Here is a 22,025-nt window from a genome sequence, read left to right on the forward strand (position 1 = left end):
ATAATCATGCGGCACACATGAATGTAGCTTAAAAACGTGTTTTCAACACTAACACGGTTTCAGCAAGTACTAGTCTTGCCAGGGATGAGAAGTACACATAGGTGCTGCACCTTCCTTCACTGATCATTCAGTAGTGCATTTTTGTTCCCAGTGAGGCAAAATATCATGACACTCACTCGACACTCGTCAACGCATCAACCGACTATCACCATAGAGGTAACTCTAAGACCACTGGGTTCCGAAGAAAATCATTATTATTTTTGGCTCACTCAGTACCAGAACAACGGTCCCAAGCAGTCCCAAGCTATTTCACTCACCCCTGCATGTTCTGCATGAATCCACACACCCCTGATGTTATCTGTCAAACTTTCATAGCGAATCAAAACAAACATAGTGTAGTAATAGAATTTCAACTAGAATAGGGTACGTTAATCGTTTGCTTGGGACCAATAGGCTACTAAAGTGGTGAGCCAATTTAAAATCGTTAGTTTCGTATTGATTGTTGCTATCACCGCCAGAACGTTTCACGCAGTGAGAGGTAGAGCCATGGCAAACAACAATCATCAGTAATGGTCGTCGCTCACAAGCAAAACGTAACACTCGCTGCTGATGATGTAAAGCACAACGGAAACAGTGAAGACTTCTGCAGTACGATGATGAGAAAAAGCGAAACGACAGAATAAAATGAAAACAATGCCTGCTGTACAAATCTCAAATTAAGATGCTCAACAAATCTCACACTAGCGAATCAATCTTCGAAAAATCTTCTTTCATTTGTCGCATCTACTTGCATCGAGCATCATCTTTTTGCAGGAAATCTTCAGAATCGTCATCAATCTTCTTTCTAGCTACTCAGCGTGCGCGCAGCTAGCCACAGCAAAACACAATCTTTTCTGCATCGTAGATAGAGTCGTCGCCCTCGGCCTACGGTTCGTCTCGGCACGCGCGACTGTGTGAGTTACAAGCAATAAAGCTAGCAAAATTAAACGGAAGCTGTTGGGCTCACTCACCAACACACTCACATAAGCAAGCAAAGCAACAACTGCTTCAAAACGAGCACAGATGAATGGCGTGATTGTCGGGAATGGCCAGATCGATGATGAATCACCGCCGAAGACGACATTCACCAGTTGCATTTTACTTCTTTCGTCAGCTTGATGGATGGTCATGACGAGAGCTTCAACGAGCACATCGATAGGAATGTACAAATCGTTACTACTATCAGCTGTTTGACGATCGTGATTGTGATAGGTCGCAACTCTGTTTGTTCCCATCGTTGGGCGTACTTCCCAGAGCGCTGGAAAGTTGGTAAATTCAATATATTTTTTTTAAGGAAGCGGTTTATTTAGTGATGATGCGATGCGAACATAATTTAATTATAATGCATTTAAACCGAGGGGGACGACTCTATCTACGATGCAGAAAAGATAGTGTTTTACTGTGGCTAGCTGCGCGCACGCTGAGTAGACAGAAAGAAGATTGATGACGATTCTGAAGATTTCCTGCAAAAAGATGATGCACGATGCAAGTAGATGCGCCAAATGAAAGAAGATTTTTCGAAGATTGATTCGCTAGTGTGAGATTTGTTGAGCATCTAAACTTGAGATTTAGATGTGTCGCCCCCCTCGATTCAAACCTGAACTAAAATGTTTGGATGCAAATACTGTCGTTCAAGTTGGACATCGGAAAATCCCACACGCGACATTCGATTTTACCCTCGTTCTGTACGTTAAACATAACGTCGGACATAGTGCGCGGAATAGCGCATCATTGTGTGAATACAGCGCACTATGTCCGACGTTATGTTTAACGTACAGAACGAGAGTAAATTCAATTGGCGCGTGTGGGATTTTCCGGTTTTCTACACGGATAGAAATCTCCTTATACCTTTTGGCAAAATTCAATTGCATAAAATGTATAAGTCAACTAATAAGCAGACGCCTTGCAAAAAGTTAATGAAGCTCATATGTCAAATGAAATGTATAAGCGGTCACACATACCTTTTATGCATTCTTGTAGGACCTATGTGGTTTGTCTTATGGAATGTATAAGGCTGATGCTTTGGCAAAATTGTATAAGTGAAACACATGAATAAAATAATTGATTTTCGTTTCGTGTACTGAAACGATAATACCTTTTTTTTTATTCTGGTGGTTATTCTATTAAGTCCGAAATCGATAGCAAGACTCCAAGATAAATTCCAAAATCAATGCACTATTTTTTTTATAATTAATGTATAATAATCTTACTGCAAGTTGAAACTTTTTTAAAAAATTTTTTTGGCGAAAGTAAACAGTGTGGCATGTTGCTGACTTGAGAAGCACGAATATGATTTTTTGACACATTATTCGTTGTATGTATGTATGTATGTATGTAAGGTAGCCACCATTATCTTGTATGCAGCTCCACTTAATAGCAAGATAAATTTGAGGTACCGATCTGCATTCACAACATCGCTGTATGAAGGGCCAAAAACGGAAGGGCGGACCCGTAAGCACCCGTGACACATTATTCGTTTTCATGTATAAACCGAGGTATAAACACAGCTAAATCAAATAAAGCTTAAATTTTATACTATTTTCAATTATTAGTATATTTGAGTGTTTATTGTATTGAAAAAGAGTGTATGCACTCTATTTAGACTTGCTTTCACTTTAGTGTGTTTCTTGGAAATATTTCAAAATTAGCTTCAAAACAAACGGCAACACTGATCGCGCAAAGTTGTCAAAAGCATAACAAAAACAAGGCGAGCAAACAGAAAAACATAAAACTTAATATTATTATTTTGAGTTTACTGCAGTGTGTTGTTGTGTTTGTGATTGGATTATTATCATACTTTTTTTTTCATAAAATCCGCCGAAATTACTGGCGATTAAGATGATGGAACATACACCCAAAGCTCATGGTAAGTTTTTAATGCATTATAGTGTTAATTTATAATCAAAATTTAATATTGATCTAAATCATCAGCCGAGCTGGAAGTCACGGGAGTTTCACGAAGTGGACGCGTCTGCAAGAAATCATCCAAGTTGATGGACTTTCAATCACCAGACGACATCTCCGATGCCAAGCAGAAGAAAGCACAGAAAACGAAATCAGCCAACACACCTGGAACGGGCCTGGGACATTTGGCTGTGAGAATTTCGTATTAATGTTGATCGTTGGATGTTGTTTTACGTACGCTTGCGCATTATAGGATGCTATCAAATTGGAACGGGAATCAGAACTACACTTGGGTGATAGTGATGTTCCTTCCGACTCGGGAGATGATGGCCACGATTCCCATATAGATTCAGATGACGATGACGATGATGACGACGACGCGATGGACATCGAAGATATGGAAGGAACCCAGGAAGAAGATGACAAAAGCGAAGGTGAGCTGGTCATAGAGATGGCTCCGAAACGCAGTTTGTACATGTCGGAAAAGTCTTCAAAGTACAAAAAGATGCTGAAGGATGGGAAGGTAACACAACGATGCGCGTAGTGCTACGCATAGTTTACGGAATGCTGTTGTTTTTAGGTTGTGATCGGCAAAACCCAGCGTAAGGATAAAGGGAAACGGCGGTTCACGGCGTACATGCTTTGGGCAAAGGAAAACAGAAAACAACTTATCTCGAACCCGGACCTCGATTTCGGTAGCATGTCAAAACGTCTGGGCGAGATGTGGGCTAATGTCCCGAGCAACCAGAAGTTTAACTGGAAGCGGCGTGCTAAACGTATTGCAAATAAGTTCAAACAAAGTAGCGAAAAAGCTCTCTCTGCACCATTCGTGAAGCGATACCTGCATCTGGGTGAATCTTCAGCTACGCCATGTAGCAGTCCTGCTCCCAATGCGCCCACCGTGGCAACGGGAAATTCTGGTCGATCCAAAAAGACGCCTAAAGCAACGAATATGATCTCAACCGATTCGAAGCCAACGGTTGCATCGAATGCTCATCAAGCTTCGGAGTCTCCGACGAAGGGAGGTGGGCATCTGAAACTACCCGGATATCAACCAACGGATGTGGCAGCTCATCTTAAGTTACTTGGCGATAGCTTGACGATCATTGGCGAGCGCTTGAAGGAACACGAGGTAGTTGAGTGCGATTGAATTGATATTGATTTTAAAGTTTGTTTACATCGAACAATCTTTGTAGGGTCAAATAGCAGTCTCCGGCAGCCTTTCGGTACTTTTGGACAGCTTGTTGTGCTCTCTGGGACCGCTGATGTGCTTAACTATCCACATTCCGGGATTGCAACCGGACACGAATCATTTGAAAGAATTGTTTCAAAACACATTGGACAACATCGCTTATGTCATGCCAGGGTTGTAAGTGAGTATATTAGTTTACTTCATCGCTTATTTTTTGTATAAATTTATCGGTTACACGTACAACACAGTAGTTTCATGCATCCGAACAGCCATGGGTAATTGGGATTGTCGGATATAGTATAGTGAGGAGCGATAAATTAAGGCTTCAACATGGTTCTGTATTGTCCAACATGCTTAAAAAAAGATTCACTCAGTAAAATAGGAATGTCGAATAAGTCTTAAGGGTGTTGATAGAAACGGCCTAAAAACGGTGAGTTTTAAACATTTTATGTCTTGGAATTGGAAATTTCAAAAACGGATTAAGATCTACTAAATTTGTAATATCAAACCGGCTCCAGAAATATTGTCTCCTGCACCGACGGTCTGTTTTGCCACCTTGCAAATCAACACCGGAGCCACACAAATTTGCACATCCATCGGTGGTTGCCATTCAAAAGCGAATGTTTCGTTCCAGCAGGAGACGGGGTCTGCTTCGGAAAATGGAATGCGATCTGCTCCTTGCTTGGTAGAAGTTGCGAAGCTATCGTCCAGCAGCCTGTACGAAGCATCCGGGTTAACGATTGAACTAGCACAAACGTGACGGTTCGCAGTCAGTGAAGCTTTCGCCGCTGCATTCTTGGTGTGCCTCCATTTGCTATCCTTGACTACCATTATAGCCTGATATGCTAGTGTGTGCAAATGAATCCTAGAAATCATTCGACGGCTTGGATCGCTTTCGCGATGTTTGAAGTAGTCTTCGTTGAGTATTCTGAAGACGGCTCTCGCTTGATCAAGTGACAACGCCACGCGAGGGTTGCAGTCTGCCACAAGGCTGATTTTGCCCGTTTCCAAAACCTGTCTCAGATTGTCCAATTCTTGTTCGTTCATTCCAATGGAATCGCTGTAGGGTATGACATCTCGGAGCAGTAACTGCAACAGATCCAATTCTACAAAGCTAGCCATTTCAAAGTGGATCAACGTGGACGGAAATTGGGATATCATTTGATTGCGAACTTTTTCGATTCTAGTCTCTCGGACACCTTTTTCGTAGAAATAGTTGTCCATCATCTGGAGACCGCTGACTACGAAGAGATGTGGTTCAAATCCAGGCAGTGCTTGCTCAAACTCCTCCAACGAGCTAATGTATGGATTGTGATGGTCATTATGGAGGATATATCGGTTTGCTCGAGGGGATTTCAGTGTACCCCATTCATCTCCTGTTTTGTACTCGAGTATCAAGTGGATATCGTCGTCGTCGATTAGGCTACCGGTTAGGCGCACGTCGGCTCTCAGGTGAGACTGCAGCCTGGAAGAGAAACGAAAGGAAATTAGTTTGTGCGATGCGATAAATTACTAATAAGATAATAGCAATAGGGTTTGGAAATATTTTGGGAACATCTCATATTTGAGCCATCCTGGGCATTGGCATAACCTGGAGGAGTCATAAACCAGGTCCCACCGCTGATTTGAAACTTTAGATGTATGGAAGATTTGAGACCAAAAGTGTATTTTAATCTATTCATTGGCTAAAGCTATGCTTCGGTCGCATTAGAGCCCTTTTAACGTGCTTAATGAGGCCGGAACAAATAATATTTTTTACTTTCTGGGAGATGTTGCTTTGTTCAATGTTTTTCCACGTTTCCCGTCCACAAAAAGGGAAGGTAACAGGCTGTGGATAACCATCGAGAAATTGTTGCTGCGCTGGCAGCTATCCAATTCCCCTTTGGGGATGATTTCCAACATGCCCGCAGACCATTACTTCATCTTCTCGGATAGTCTCAGTTCGATCGAGGCTATTCGGTCGATGAAACAAGGTAGGCAGGCACTCATCTTATTTCCTTTTAAAGGTAAGGGAGCAGATGAGTATACTGGTCGAAAGATCATATGTGATTACCTTTGTATGGGTCCCCTCACATTACTCAATCCCAAGCAATGAGAAGGCGGACTCTCTCGCAAAGGTGGGCGCGCAGGAAGGCGAATCTTATGATGGGCAAATTTCACACGATGAATTTTACCATTTAGTGCGTCAGAGTACCCTTTAGAGTTGGTAAACCGATTGTCACAATGGAAATCTTGGACGGTGGTTACATTCAATTATTCCTAATGTTTCTTCGAGAGCGTGGTTTAAAGGCTTGGACTTAAGTCGTGACTTCATTCGCGTGATGAGTAGACTTATGTTCAACCACTACTCGCTAGATGCTCATCTCAATAGAATAAACCTCGTGGACAGCAACATCTGTCGGTGTGGAAACGGTTACGATGACATCGATCACGCAGTTTGGCAATTTACGGATAATGACGCCGCCAGAGAGTGATTTTTGAATACCCTTGAGGCCCAAGGAAGACAACCCTATGTTCCTATCAGAGACGTGTTGGGAACTCGCGATATCTGCTATATGCAGTCGGTTTATGTGTTTCTGCAAATGACTAGTATAAAAAATTAATTCGTTTGTCTTTTGTATCTCTTTCTTAGTTTTAGTTTGTCTTGTCCCCCCGTCTCGATGAGCCTCATCGCGAACTCCAAACGAATCTAGAACCACACTACCGTTCATACTGGCGACATCGCTCTGATGAGACAACGAAACCCTACCCTCATGCTCCTCCCCTGACCCTATCCTTCGACAATGTACCTCTCTAACCTCGAGTAAGCCGCGAGTATTCGACCCAAGACCCAACTCCTACTAGACATAGAATTAAGTGAATTTTGTTACAAACAAAGAACAATGAACTATCGGCTCCGTAAAGCTAACGCGATTGATGGAAGGCGAACTAGTTAAAAAAACCATCGAGGAATTACATCGTTAAGCGCCGTTTCGAAGCTATTCGATCTAGTGATTATGGAACCGTTGCTGTCCCATTGCAAGCAGTATTTGAATGCTGATCAACATGAGCTTTCTGTCGGCCACTCTACAACCACCAATCTGCTGTGTCTCACATCGTATATAATCGAAAGCATGTCGGAACGGGCATTGACGGCAATCGAATGTGCAGGAAGGCAGTTTCCACACCTGCGTAGGATATCACACCCATTCAACACGCACATGGGCCGGGACCAACGGCTTTACTTCCCTTCCGAAGGAAGACGTGACCAGAGATTTTTATGCCTCAGAAAAATCCCACCGACCTCGGCTGGGATTGAACCCAGGCCCATTGGGGTGAGAAAGCAGTCACGCTTACCACTACACCACCGGCGCCGGTTACGCTCTCTTCGTTGGTTCGATTGCGTTTTTCTAGAAACGCTCTCGCTGACCCAGCCTAGGGTAAAAAATCGCACGGTGACGCTAGCGCCGGCAATGCCGGGAAACAGTCTAGGCCTGAAGACAACAGTAACAGTTCGACAGCTGCGAAGAAGCTGCTTGACAACAATCGGTTCTCCGTTCTAAAGGACGGTGCAGAGCCGGTGACGGAAACAACAGGACCGCTGAAGAAGGACATAATGCCGCCCTTCTACGTAAAGGGCTTCCCGTACTGCGGGAAAAAATAAACTTTTACATCACGGAGGGCGTCCGGTGCACCATCGAGCTGTGCATGGAAGGATACAAACTGCTGGTTCCGGCGTTGAAATATTACAAGGCGGTACATACCATACTCCACCAAGCACAGGTGGAGTACTTCTCCCACGACATCGAGGCTGTTATCAACGGCCTATACGACATGGACACAGGCGTCCTTTTGGAAGAGCTGTTGACCAATGGTCTGAAGCCGGTCCAAATTCACAAGATGGCCCGCCACAACAAGGCCGTCAAGTACCGCGACCAGTTATACCTGGTTCACCTTGAGAAGAACTCAACAACTTGGATGGACCTCACCCAATGCTCGAACTGCCTGCTGTTTGGGCATGGAACGAAAAATTGCCTTATGGTCAGCCGCTGCATCAAGTGTGGCAAACAACACAAAACCGACGCCTGCGACAGATTCGATGAAGCCGATCCCAACTGCGCCAACTGCGGTGCTGCTCACAAAGGTGCCGGAAGTGAATGATCAGAACTTCCCACCGGTTCCACGACGACCGATTCCAGTGCTGCCACCGCTGCCACTCAATCAACTATTGGCTGCTGCTCGTACCGCTGCTACTGTTGCTCAAGCTCAAACTGCCGGAGCCCCTGCAAACTCAGGTCAACAGACGACTGCTGCTCCACAGCCGCAGGATCTCCCCACAGCCCGTCCCTACCGCAGCCCGAAATCAACGATGGTTCTTGGTTCACCGCAGCGGAACTAATGATCACCTTCCTCAAGATGCACGACATTGCCAACACCATCAAGAACAAATTCGACCAGCTCCAAGCTGTGGCTACCTTCATGCTCAGTTATGGACCGTGAGCTCATCAAAATCGCAAACTGGAACGCTTGCTCGCTCAAGAGCAAAATTATCGAGTTCGTTGACTTCCTCAACGAACATAGCATCGACATCGCTATCATCACCGAAACTCACCTGAAACCGGAGATGAACGTATTTATTCCTGGATTCCGGCTCGTGACAAGCTCTGGAGGTGGTGGTGTGGCCATCGCCAGGGAAGGATCCGCGGTAGATCTGCGGAGGGATATTGTCAAGATAACACGACGCCGTAGAAAATTCATCATCGCTGGCAACCCGAACGCCAGATGAACTAGCCTCAGGCTAAAAATCTCTAAAATAAAGAAAGCAACCGAACGCCAAACATCAAGCTTGGAGCAACATAAGGCGGAATCAAAATGACACCATCCTGAACGACGACCTTCAAGAGGCTCACTACACCATCCTAGCATAGAGGTAACTCTAAGACCACTGGGTCCCGAAGAAAATCATTATTATTTTTGGCTCACTCAGTACCAGAACAACGGTCCCAAGCAGTCCCAAGCTATTTCACTCACCCCTGCATGTTCTGCATGAATCCACACACCCCTGATGTTATCTGTCAAACTTTCATAGCGAATCAAAACAAACATAGTGTAGTAATAGAATTTCAACTAGAATAGGGTACGTTAATCGTTTGCTTGGGACCAATAGGCTACTAAAGTGGTGAGCCTATTTAAAATCGTTAGTTTCGTATTGATTGTTGATCCTAGCGCCGGACACTCCCACCCGGCTGAGTCAGTCCGGCGTGCACTCCATCATCGACATCTTTATCAGCAACATGGGAGACAACATCCAGCAACCTGTGACTCACCAGGAGCTGAGTTCGGACCACTATCCGGTGGTGGCCGAAATGGGTTCATCCGTCAACCGATCCCAAGCTTCCCGACGCAACTATCATCGTGTCAACTGGGATCAGTTCCAACACTGTGTCGACTTCACTGTCGACTACGGTGTCCTTACGGAGACGCCCGAAGACGTTGACCGGTGTATGCATTCCATCGACGAGGCGATATCCCGGTGTCAGTATCCAAACAGGTGAGCAATACTCTGAACGTTGACAAATCTACCAAAGACCTTATAAGACTCCGTAACACCATCCGAAGGCAGTACAAACGCTCTGGTCTGCCTGTCCTTAAGACCCACTGTAATCGCCTAACAAACCAGGACTTTGCTAACAGGATCCGGTCTCTCCCAGATTGTGCAAAGCCCATTTGGAAACTAACCAAAATTCTAAAAAAAAAAAACAATACCCATTCCACCACTGACCCCACTGAATCGTTACAGCGATCCAGTGGTTCATCTGTTAACTCCTGAAGAGAAGACTGCCGCGATAGGTCAACACTTCGTCAGCTCCCATAATTTCGGACACAACATCGTCAGCCCTCACGAAGCTGAGGTTGCTGAAAACGCAACCAACCTCCATCAGGTTCCCAATATTTTTTTCGAGGAATCCTAGATTACGGCTGACGAACTGTTGGCCTATATCAAATCATCTAAAAACATGAAGGCCCCAGGTTTCGACAACATCCTGAATCTGGAACTCAAACTCTTGAGTTCAAGATTCTACAACCATCTGGCACGTATTTTTAATCTGTGCCTCCGACTTGGCTACTTCCCCTCGTGCTGGAAGTCAGCTAAACTCATACCCATCCGGAAACCTGGGAAGGATCCGTCCTCTCCTTCAATCGACCAATCAGCCTTCTCTCAGGGTTATCAAAACTGTTCGAAAGAGCAGTCTACCACCGGCTCCTAACATCTGCCGAAGAAAACAACTTGTTACTCGAGGAACAGTTTGGTTTTCGGAAAGATCGTTCGACCGTCCACCAGCTGACTCGAGTAAAGGGTGATACGGTCAAAATTTGGTCAATATCAACTTGACTTATTTCTTTCAATTTTGCATTTAAAAAACCTGAACACCCCTCATTTTGAAGGTGTGTTTGTGTAGAATGTTGCTCCTATTTTGATTTTGGAATTCACTCTTCAGTTGTCAAAATGCCGTCCAAGCAAGAAGAGCAGCGTATCAAAATTTTGCTCGCGCATCGCGAAAATCCGAGCTACTCGCACGCAAAGTTGGCAAAATCGCTAAAAGTTGCCAAATCAACCGTTACAAATGTAATTAAAGTGTTTGGGGAACGTTTATCGACAGCCAGGAAGTCTGGATCGGGGGCAAATCGAAAACAGGAAGCCGCTGAGACGACAAAGAGAGTTGTCGGTAGTTTCAAGCGAAACCCTAACCTCTCTCTCCGAGATGCCGCAAATAAGCTGGGTGTATCGTCTACAACCGTGCATCGAGCCAAAAAACGAGCCGGACTATCGACTTACAAGAAGGTAGTGACTCCAAATCGCGATGATAAACAAAATACGACGGCCAAAGCGCAATCCCGGAGGCTGTACACGACGATGCTGACGAAGTTTGACTGCGTGGTAATGGACGACGAAACCTACGTCAAAGCCGACTACAAGCAGCTTCCGGGACAGGAGTTTTATACGGCAAAAGGAAGGGGAAAGGTAGCAGATGTTTTCAAGCACATGAAACTGTCAAAGTTCGCAAAGAAATATCTGGTTTGGCAAACCATCTGTACCTGTGGCTTGAAAAGCAGAATTTTCATAGCTTCCGGGACTGTCAACCAAGAAATTTACGTGAAAGAGTGTTTGAATAAACGTCTGCTGCCTTTCCTGAAGAAACACGGTTGTTCCGTACTGTTTTGGCCGGATTTGGCATCTTGCCATTACGGTAAAAAGGCCATGGAGTGGTACGCCGCCAACAACGTGCAGGTGGTTCCCAAGGACAAGAACCCTCCCAACACGCCAGAGCTCCGCCCAATTGAGAAATACTGGGCTATTGTCAAGCGGAACCTAAAGAAGACCAAAAAAACTGCTAAGGGCGAGCAGCAGTTCAAGGCAATCTGGCTTTCTGCGGCGAAGAAGGTGGACAAGGTGGCTGTACAAAATCTGATGGCAGGGGTCAAGCGTAAGGCCCGGCAATTCGGATTTGGAAAAGCGGAAGCCTAACTGAATATTTTTCCTGAATTTTATACTAATTGAACTTGAAAAAGAAATTTAATTTGATTTTTTAAATAAACGATTTCACCGATTTACACGCGTTTTCCCTTGACCAAATTTTGACCGTATCACCCTTTAACAAACATTCTCAGACGGAACAAGTCTGTTTCGAAAACATCTGCCATGGCGTTGTTGGACGTTGAAAAAGCGTTCGACAATGTCTGGCATGATGGCCTAGTGTTCAAATTGCAGCACTACGATCGACGAAAAAGGTATGCAAATATTCTACTAAAACACTTATCATTCAATTTAGATAATATTTAGCTATTACCAGCTTGGCTCCACAATCGAACGCGTGAATCAGGTGAAGGAATTATGGAGTGTGATCTTGGATTCGCAACCATCATTCAAGCAACACATTGCATATGTTGTCGATAAGGCGTCCTCAAAACAAATGAAGGAGACGGTTAGTAAAGGCTTCCCCCAAGGATGTGCACTGTCACCGATCCTCTTCATTCTCTACACCAGCGGCCTGCACCAGATCGAACACGAAGGAAGGAAGCTTGTTCAGTTCGCCGATGACTTTGCGGCGGTGGCAACTGGTAGCAGCCCAGAAGAAGCAGCAGCAAAAGTCAATACCTACCCCTCCCAGTTTCAAACCGACCTCGGTAAGCTAGGGCTTAAAATCAACATTTCCAAAAACGCCGCAGTCGCTTTCACGGAAAGGGACATCAGCGGAATAAGGATCAAGATAGAACGCGAGAACGTAAACCTGAACAACACTCACCGCTACTTGGGATACTTAGTAGGCAGGACCCTCCTTATCAATAGTAAGCACATCGAAGACATCCAAGACAAAGCAACAACATAATCAACTCGGGAAGCGTAGCAGCAGTGCAAACCCGAACACCCTATTCACGGCAAGAAAAAAATACTCAAAATTAAGTTTAAAAAAACTCAACGTTGGGTTCTATCATTTGAGGTCTGCCGTTGAGTGAATCAGAAAAGCGGCGTTGGTTAAAATTTACTCAACTATTGAGTAATAATAAATGAACTCAAATATAAGTTTATTTTCATTGACGTTGCTCTTATGCACCTTTAACCATTTCAGTTTTACAAGCGTTGATAGACGAGTGGTCAACACACGGGCCCCGTAATCTCAACGTCCATGGTTCGGTTCCAGTCTGCTCCGTTTTATTATTTTTTTGTCAACTTGGTCAACGATCAGGATTACTCAAAATTGAGTTTTCTTCTTTAACTTAATTTTACCTAGCCCCCGGAAGCCACGTGATGAGTGAAAGGAACTCAATTTTGGGTACTTTTTTCTTACCGTGTAGGTTGAAAATGCCATCATTCGTAGCCGATTAGAGTACGGAGCTCAGATTTACGGAAATGCGGCTAAAACAAATCTACACAAATTACATACTGTACATAACTCGTACCTCCGCAGCTCTTTACGATTCTTAAAGACCACACCAATCCATGTGATCAGAGCTGGAAAGCGCCTTAGAACGTTTGCAAAGCAACTTTGTGTATGCATCTCACAACACTCGACAAAGAGTGTGTGGTTCTCCCATTTGCTTCGCACACTCTTTTTCAACTAATCTTTGAGAAAGCGATGCACACAATGAGCGGTGCAGAGAGCGAAGACAATACAACGAGCGTTAATGTCTTCTTTGAGTTCTTTGCAAACAGCTAAATTAGTTAATATAAATAAGGCCAAGAAATACCAGTGGGTGGACGGCAACAGCAACACGCTCTTCCGAAGTGGGCGATTTTTGTATTTTTTATAATCCTGGTAGATGTTCCCTTGAGTTCAGAAGATTCATAATATTGCTTAATGCTTCTTAGCCAAAAGAAATCGAATTGAATTCCATAGATTTACCTTATGAAAATAATGTTCACAAAAATATAGTTGAGGGACACAACTGGAATCGAACCATGGACATTGGCATTTTGAGACCAATGCTTTGACTACTCGTCTATCAGCTCTTGTTAAACGGAAGATCCTAAAGGCGTATAAGAGCTACCTTGTTTAAGACAAAAATCTTTCATAAGTCGACCAAAGAATTCCTACGAGCAGCAAGCATGTGTTCCGAAATCGAAACACTCGGCTTTGGTGCCGAGCCGAAATCGAAACACTCGGCCGAAGCATCCATACACCGGTGCAAACAATTATGCACGGGCACCGGTACCGGTGCCTTGATCGCTGCGTTGGATGTTTTTTATCGAGCACTGGTACGGAGCGTAAAACTCAATGCTCTTGGTGATGTGTTTGTAGGCAAAACTACCACCCGTGCAAAAGGGCTCGGTGTTTTTACCATGGCTGGACGTGACAACGTTGAGCTGCAGCGTTGGAAGAAAACACGCATCCCAAAATCTATGTATGTACAAACCTACACCACTGAGCGGACGGTACAGCGCAAATTAAAACACGAAACGATGTCATCATTCAGCTTCGGCAGTTTCCGATTGCGTTTGCATTCGCCGGAATAGGAAACTCTTTCACTCGAAAGCAAACCATATTACAAGCCCATCATGATGCGAGCTTGGATGTGTAATTGTTTTTTCAAGTGTTTCTGTTGCGCATAAAGTGGTAATGATTTAAAATTGGAGCAATCACTAAAAAGTGTGAATTTTGCTATAGCAATACAATAACTATGACATCAAGGATGGTGTTGTCCTCTTCACTCGGCTGATCATCAACGTCCACACTGGCATCTGTCATGCTGACACCTGTCAGTTATTGAGCCCTGGTTGTGAAGTTGGCGGAGGACTCCCAACAGTTTCAATGTACACTCACCAAATGGCACTGCGATCACATAAGGGTGGTGTATCCATTCCCTTGTTCAAGGAATTGATTAGTAGGATATCTTGTTAATCAGATATCTTTGGTGAAAGGCAAGCAAACTTTGTGTTTGCTTGATTATCACTTTGTTTATTTTAGAAAATCATTACATTGCGCGCATTTAGTGATCAGATGACAACCCTGCATGCGATACACGCGGAAACTGAACAGACGCCACTTGACATCAGAAGAGAGCTGCTCACCCTCTGAAAAGCTTATACCACAACAACCAGCTGTAATAGATAGATTCTTGTAACGAATTTTAGAGGAAACTTCCATTTTAACAGCACAAACTTACCAGCTGAAGGAACAGCCGCAACGATAGCAGCAGCATTGGTACCAGCCGCAGCCGTGTGAGCTGCATCGTTAATTCGTGTAGCCGTGGAGGCTGAAAACCTCGCTCAGGTCACGACAATGACACAGGTGGTACGATAGTATAAAAGTAAGTATAGTGGAATGACTGAAGAACTTAAGATTATTTTTTTTGAAAAATAATTGCCATGACCTGATGGATGGTAGATTAGAATTGTCATGACCTGATGGATGGTAAATATGAATTGCCATGACCTGATGAATGGTAAATCTAGATAGAGTTGGAATTAGGGCGTAACAGCTTTTGTAAACAATGACTTCTTTTGATGATTTCTAGAAAGTTAAGGCTTGCCAACGCAAATCAACAACACTATGGGGTAGGGTGACGGTTATGTTGGTTTGCGTGGGTGTGCCTTGAGTTCTTAGAAATCATCGATTAAAGCCATTGTTTACAAAGGCTGTTACGCCCTAATTCCAGCAGCAGAAGGAAAAGCAGCAACAATATCAGCAGCATTGAAACCAGCCGCAGCCGTGGGAGAGCTGCACCATTTATTCGTGTAGCCGTGGCCGAGGCTGGAATCCTCGGTCCAGTCACGATACCAGCTACAGCTCTTCTCCGAACGTGCAATCAGGAATAACAATGGAAACGGCTCCTAAAAAAATGCTTGAAGCAACATGAAATTCATGAAAACACTCTGAGAATCCATTCAGATCGAGAAGTTGCGTTCCTGAAGACTTAAGGCCGGCGCACAATAGATACGTTTTCAGGTTTTTTGACAGTTAAGCCATGCATTATCTGTCAAAAAACCCGAAAACGTATCTATTGTGCGCCGGCCTTTACAATTGTAATTTCAGTTTACAAGAGGCAATCCGAAAAGTCTTCCCAGATAAAAGTAACCATAAATTTACAATGAAAAACAATACATTATGTTGTTGATAATTAATCCTATTGTACTTGTATGGTTAAATGATCAAATTGTCACCACAATAGGCTTACCATAAATTATATGTTATCAGAATTTTGAATAATATAAAAAAAAACAATAACATCTGTTCTCACGATATCAACATCTTCTTTTCTATTGTAAAAGTCTCATCAACAATCAATTCTCTTGTACAAAACAATACTTTCAATTGTATTTTTTATTTTTTTCGATTATAAAATTTATAGTTGCTACACAATGGAGTTGTAGCTGAAGGATCCCCCACTCATAAGCTTGACAAATGGCTAGTAAAGGAATTCCAAAATATGCCTAAACCCTTTACCACTCGCTTAGTTAACAGCACACAGGAATTCGCAAATCAACTTCAGGCATCAGGAGAGATTCGGGAAGATGAAGTCATGGTTTCATTTGATGTCACAGCACTTTTTCCAAGTGTACCAGTAAATGAAGCCATCAGCCTTTTAGAGGACTGGGCCCAGTGTTTGGAAATCTGTCAACATGCCATTGAACTACCGTGTGTCAGGTTCGTAACTGGTCATGAATAGATATTCACAAATGAGTGAAGTGTCAGACACCTTTGCCGAATAAGAGTATTCAGTTTTGTAGCACCAAATGAATGAACGAAACGAAGAACGATGGTTGCACAAAAAATAAACGATCTCAACAGTTCACCGAATAATGCGTTCAATGATTGTATACAACTTTGGACTGCACATATCTTCTCTTCGTGTCTACCGCACAACATTGCCGTACAGATCCGTACAAAGCAGAGGATGATACATAAGGAATCGCAAACGTCATCTTTCTACCGCACCAACTCTGGCAGTAGCACAGCGCAGCTAGGTACATAAGAAACATTCCTTCGTCCTGCGGTACCTTACGAGCGAATAAGGGAAGAAATAATCGAAGAAATGGAACGCGGATAAGTTAGTTAGTTTTTAATTATTATGAACACGGATCAATGTCATGGTCGGTTTAAAATGAATGAAACTAAATCTATATACAGTCAATAAAACTCTGATACACTCTGATATTAAAGTTATATGAATAGATAACTTCCTGGTATCTTCGGGTAAATTGTTAATTGTCCTCCTTTTGGTTAAATGTGTCTTCCAGCGGGACACCGTAACATCCGTAAAAGTGCGCAGTTTTTAGCGGAAGCACTTATTGGTGAGTTTTAAGAAAAAATATGGGGTTTTGGTTCAAATATGTACCCTGCAGGGCTAAGGCTGGTCCATTAAAAGATCCGGAACATGCGTAAAAATGGTCAATTAATTAAACTGTTTCTAGAGCTCCATTTTTTTGCGAACACACTTGTTGATGTGTTTTTCGAATTAATTTCATATTGTGGCCATAATATTGATGATAACAGACTGGTCCTCCAGAACATCCGTAAAAGAGGTAAAAGAGGTAAATAAATTAAACTGGTCCTAGAGCTCCATTTTTTTTTTTTGGGCAAGCACTTGTTGATGTGTTATCTCACTGAATTTGGCATTGGAGCAAAATTATGCACACTGGAGGCCACAAACAAGTTGTCCAGATGATCCGGATTATCCATAAAATGGTCAATCACGCTTGCTACAACGTATAAAAAATCCGTGAATGGGTGACTTCGGGAAAGTTTTCATATATTTTTTGAACAACTTTGCAGTGACCTTGGCCATCTGAACAACTTAGCAGTGAACGCAAGAGCTTGTGCATGTATCATACACACTTACACACTAAGATGTTGTTTCCGTGTTCGTTAAATGTTACCGAAATCAGAACAGCTGAACGTTCTGCAAAACTTTGACTTTCATTTTAAAGGCTATTGAATTTGAAAAAAAATGTCAAAACTTTTTCAACCTTGTTTAAATTATCAAATCTTGTCATTTTAGTGGAGATTTAGTTTCAAAGTAGCTGAAAAGCAATTGAATTGAATTGCATAAATTTTACCGAAAAGTTCAGCTGTTCAGATTTCGGTAAAAATTACCGAAGTCGGTGATAATTTATAAGAGTGTACTGCCCATCATTTGAAAGGACTTGGTTAGCTTAGCAGCTATGTAGAAGACTGTATTTTCCAAGTAAGTCAGGATCTTGTGATAAAGCACATATACAATAGAGCCGCGTAACAAGAGCATTCGCAATTAACCTGTTCTTCATGTAGAAGGCCTTGTCCACCGGGGAAAAAAACATTGTTGAGGACTGTATTTCCCATGAATGTCTGGTTCATGAGATATAAATGGCTCATAAAAAATCACATATGTATACTTACACCACTCTGAACATGTCCACCATCGGAAAGATCTTAGTCACCTGAAAATGTTTGCCGAACACAGTAACTTCCTATATCGCCGGGATCACGGGGTATTCCATTTAGGAACCAATTAAATCAAATTTCCACATGATACGTGTATTAAATTTTCGGGATTCACTCGTGTAATCGAAAAAAAAACTCTAGAACAACGTACCGCGGACACGAGACGAGGCGCCCACTGTTGTGGCGACGGTGCGGCATCATACAACATGCCAAAAGATCATGTGGATGTAATGTGGCGTAAGGCAAACCACGACAAGCTTTTTTACTATGCTAGCAGATGCCACTCCGCCGCCATATCAGAAACTAACTTGACTAAAATCATGTTGACGTTCGCCACATGCAATGTTTCAGCATAATGTTTTGACACGCCACATCGCCGCCACAGTAGTGGGGCAGTGGGTGTCTGACATTAATCGAGGTTGCATGCATGTTTTGTGGAATGAGAGGCCACATGCCACATCACCACAACAGTGGACGACGCCTTAACATCCCGACCAATAAAGAAAATCCAGTCAAGAACATCAGGGGTACTAGGGATTATGTTTTGTTGGAAATCCTCTGAAAACAGTTTTCAGGAATATAGTATTTCAATGTGTTTACAATGGCTAGGATATATACGCAAAATTAGGAACCTGGCAATACAAAATCTCCCCCAATAACCCACGTAATTCGAAGTGAAAAGTTAATGTTCACTTTATGCAACAGCTTTTGACCATCCATATTCAGTGTCATTACATGTTGCTGAATATGAACCATTCGCCAATGTTATACTGCGATACGCAGATGTATCATGAACAGAAACTAACTCACACAATCCATGCCGAATGGTACACACGAATATAAAGATTCTTTCAATGATACCGTCAGTAGTAAATGGTTTGTGTGAACGTATTTGATCATCGATGCAGCAAGATTTATTTTTCTCTGTTTCTTTATGTGCCATGATTCGTCGTCTCGCCGATACAAGGAAATCAGTTTAGTTTACTGACGCACGAGGGTCCAACGGTTGCGGAAATACACGTGAATTATTCAGTGAACAGTGAAAACTTCAAACACTGGGACTGGCTTCTGAAGAAACGTGAAGATTCTACTTGGAAAGTCAAAGTTCGGTCATATCTCAAGCTTACTCGTATTTGTATGGAGTAAAATTATTTAATTTTCAGAGGAAATTTTTATAAACAAACTATATGGGCTAGTATGGGCAATCCGCTTTCTCAATGTTTATGTGAATTGTCCATGGCTAACCTAGAAAATACTCTGGAGGATAGGAATTTGTTGCCCAAATGTTGGTATAGGTACGTGGATGAAATTTTTAGCATTGTCAAAAGGGAAGATTTATCAAAAACTTTGGAGGCTATAAGCAACGTTCACAAGGACATCAAATTTACTCACGAAGAAGAGAGAGACGACAAACTCCCCTTCTTAGATCTTCTCATCATCAGGGAAACGTCTTCGTTCAATTTTGAAATCTATAGAAAGCCAACAAATACAAATAGAGTAAACTTCACACCATTCCCATCAACACAAAATGGTCGCTTTTCACCACATGGTTCACAGGATGCAAACTCTTCCTCTTAGCGATAAAGGCAAATCTAAGGAAATAGCTCACATTTTTGAAATCGCTAGACTTAATGGGTATCAAGAAAAAAAAAACAATTCAAGCAGTAATCGATAAAAGAACACGGGATCATTTTAGGCGTATTTCGACAACCCTTACACCAGTAACTGAGGGTTTAAAACGGGTAGCGGTGAATTTCGACAAAAACATTAAAAAACCATTGATTTCGACGTTTAGAAGTTTAGGCCTAGATTTGGTATTCAGCAGCATGACAAATCAGCTGAAGTCACTGTTTGGATCAACAGAAGATTCAATAAATGTCTTAGGGAAAGCCGGAATCTACAAAATCTCTTGTCCAGATTGCAATAAAATCTACATTGGTCAAACGAAAAGGACTCTGGAAACAAGGTTTAAGGAACACATCGCAGAGATAAAAAAGGCTAACAAAGAGATGGATAAAGGACTTCATTATAAATTTAAAGCCAAGGTTGCAGAACATATCTTTACAAAGGGGCACACTTTGTCAAAGGATACCATTAATATCCTGCGAACTGTATCTTCGCCTTGGAAACTAGACGTAGCAGACAGTTAAGAAATGTTTATAAATAATCCATCAACATTGCTTAATAGAGATCAAGGAAACGGATACTTGAGACTCTTTAGCATGCTATCTACCTGTTGGAGAATAAACTTAGGTACCTGGTTAGGTAAATTGTGACATGGCAGTGGATACCTGTTGATTTTTAGTACCTATTGATTAGTTTTTAACTCGTAGATAAAAGATGGATTCTTCAGTGTTGTTGAGTACTTGGCACTGATGAAGTCTGCAAGTAGTAGTTATAATTACAGTATAATAGTATTATAACGGAATTTAAAGGAAATAAACCAACATACCCAAAGCTCTTCATAAAGGGATTCCGTTAAGAGGTTCGACAAATTTAAAAGATTTTTTTTTGCATTGTTTCCATCGATTCTATTGTGTTTGTATAGTAAATGTTTATTTGTTTGGCCAGAGAACCATGATGAACACTTGATTTTCATTGAAAACAAACAATGAATTCAAATCACTTTTTTAGTTTTGCATTTATTTTGTAAGAAAAGAGCTTTGTTTCTCTATCTTAAGCCAAAACATTCAGATTATTTGTTTTTTCAATGCTTATAAATAAATTGGATCCAAGAAATCAACGTGTACAGCAATGCTATCAACTTAGACGCTAACTTTAGATGACTGTGTTAGGAAACGCCATCATTGAACCAGTCAACTACTAGTCCTTAGTAGGGTAGCTAGCTTAATACAAGGAAAAACTTCTATTACTAAATACAAAAATCAACAGAAGTTATACTTATTAATTTTTGTGCAAAGATTCAAAGCAGTGATTCCTACAGATTGTTGAACGAAATATGATTAATGTAGTATTTGGAATATACTATTCAGCTATTCAATTTCAATTTGATTTAAAAAAAATAACCACCAGCCAGAGGCATTTAATTAAATAATAATAACCAACTCACTTGGATGACATTTTAGCCGCGAGTATAACTTCAGCCCCTTCGGTGGCCAGTCTGGATCCTATCACCGGTGCATTTCCTCCCAATGCCCATCGAGGGTCGGCATTTTGAGCTTTTTTCGCTAATCTCACCAAATTTTGGAACAACGTCTTGTTGGCAGTGAATCGTCTGGGGAAAAATCCGATAAAAACCATAAATTACAGTCGCTTATCGTCGGCCCACGCCAGCATCCCCCCTCCTATCGAACTCACTCGGCTGCAGCTCCACGCTGAAAATAGTATGCAAAACTCTGAAGAAACTCATTCTCGTTGGTAATATCGTCCACATTGAAGGTCGCTTGCTTCAGCGATTCCTCGACGTTGCTGGTAAAATTGAGGAAATCCACTGCCTTTACGTACAAATCGCTGCACGAACCGTAGCCTATGGCAACGCGAGGTTTATCAACTTTAAATTCATATTCTAATGTTTTGAGATTTTGCAGTATCGTTGTCAGACTTCTTAGATCACTCGATGCCAGGTAGGCCTGATAGATTATGGAGAACAGGGCCGTGAAAACACTCAACACAGTAAACAACGTAAAGTAGGAGGTAGCTCCCATTTTAACTAAACTTAATAAATGTTGCCCAGCAGTAAAACTAAGTTCCTAAATTTATTTATTTCGGCAAAAAACAGAACTGCTTTTCATCGACGCGGGCGAGGTAGCTCTAATGGTATTGATTAAATTAACTGTGAGCCGGTTTCGGTCGAAAAGAAAAACAAGATAATGGCCATCACAAAGAAGCGATTGTAGAGAGAGGGACTGAAAATACGTTTTGTAGACGTGATGCGTTTTCACTGTTTTTGTTTTGCTTTTGATTGAAGTTTGCAGAATCATAATATGTTAGGTACGTACAGTTTACAGGCGTTACAGAAACCGACATAA

The 22,025-nt window shown here is 42.2% G+C and overlaps 2 protein-coding genes across 2 annotated transcripts in view; one reads left to right on the plus strand and one right to left on the minus strand.

The window, feature by feature from the left end:
* The first annotated feature begins 2,821 nt into the window (after nt 1-2,821).
* Nucleotides 2,822-22,025, plus strand: part of LOC135705241 (HMG box-containing protein 4) — a 153,662-nt gene continuing 134,458 nt past the window's right edge. Inside the window, exons 1-5 of the mRNA XM_065226890.1 lie at nt 2,822-2,905; nt 2,971-3,134; nt 3,197-3,466; nt 3,524-4,075; nt 4,140-4,320. Coding sequence (XP_065082962.1) covers nt 2,878-2,905; nt 2,971-3,134; nt 3,197-3,466; nt 3,524-4,075; nt 4,140-4,316 — 1,191 coding nt within the window. The 5' untranslated portion in view covers nt 2,822-2,877 and the 3' untranslated portion in view covers nt 4,317-4,320. The remainder of the gene's footprint in view (nt 2,906-2,970; nt 3,135-3,196; nt 3,467-3,523; nt 4,076-4,139; nt 4,321-22,025) is intronic.
* LOC135704617 (ADP-dependent glucokinase) lies at nt 4,453-21,900 on the minus strand. The gene is made up of 3 exons (XM_065226123.1): nt 21,355-21,900; nt 21,107-21,271; nt 4,453-5,600 (listed from the first exon to the last, which is right to left on the minus strand). The coding sequence occupies exons 1-3, from the start codon at nt 21,699-21,701 to the stop codon at nt 4,625-4,627; spliced, it is 1,488 nt and encodes a 495-aa protein (XP_065082195.1). The 5' UTR covers nt 21,702-21,900; the 3' UTR covers nt 4,453-4,624.

This window comes from Ochlerotatus camptorhynchus, unplaced genomic scaffold (assembly GCF_037179485.1).
Source record: "Ochlerotatus camptorhynchus isolate MF236.1 unplaced genomic scaffold, CSIRO-AGI_Acam_v1.1 ptg000002l, whole genome shotgun sequence".
NCBI classification, from domain to species: Eukaryota; Metazoa; Arthropoda; class Insecta; order Diptera; family Culicidae; genus Ochlerotatus; species Ochlerotatus camptorhynchus.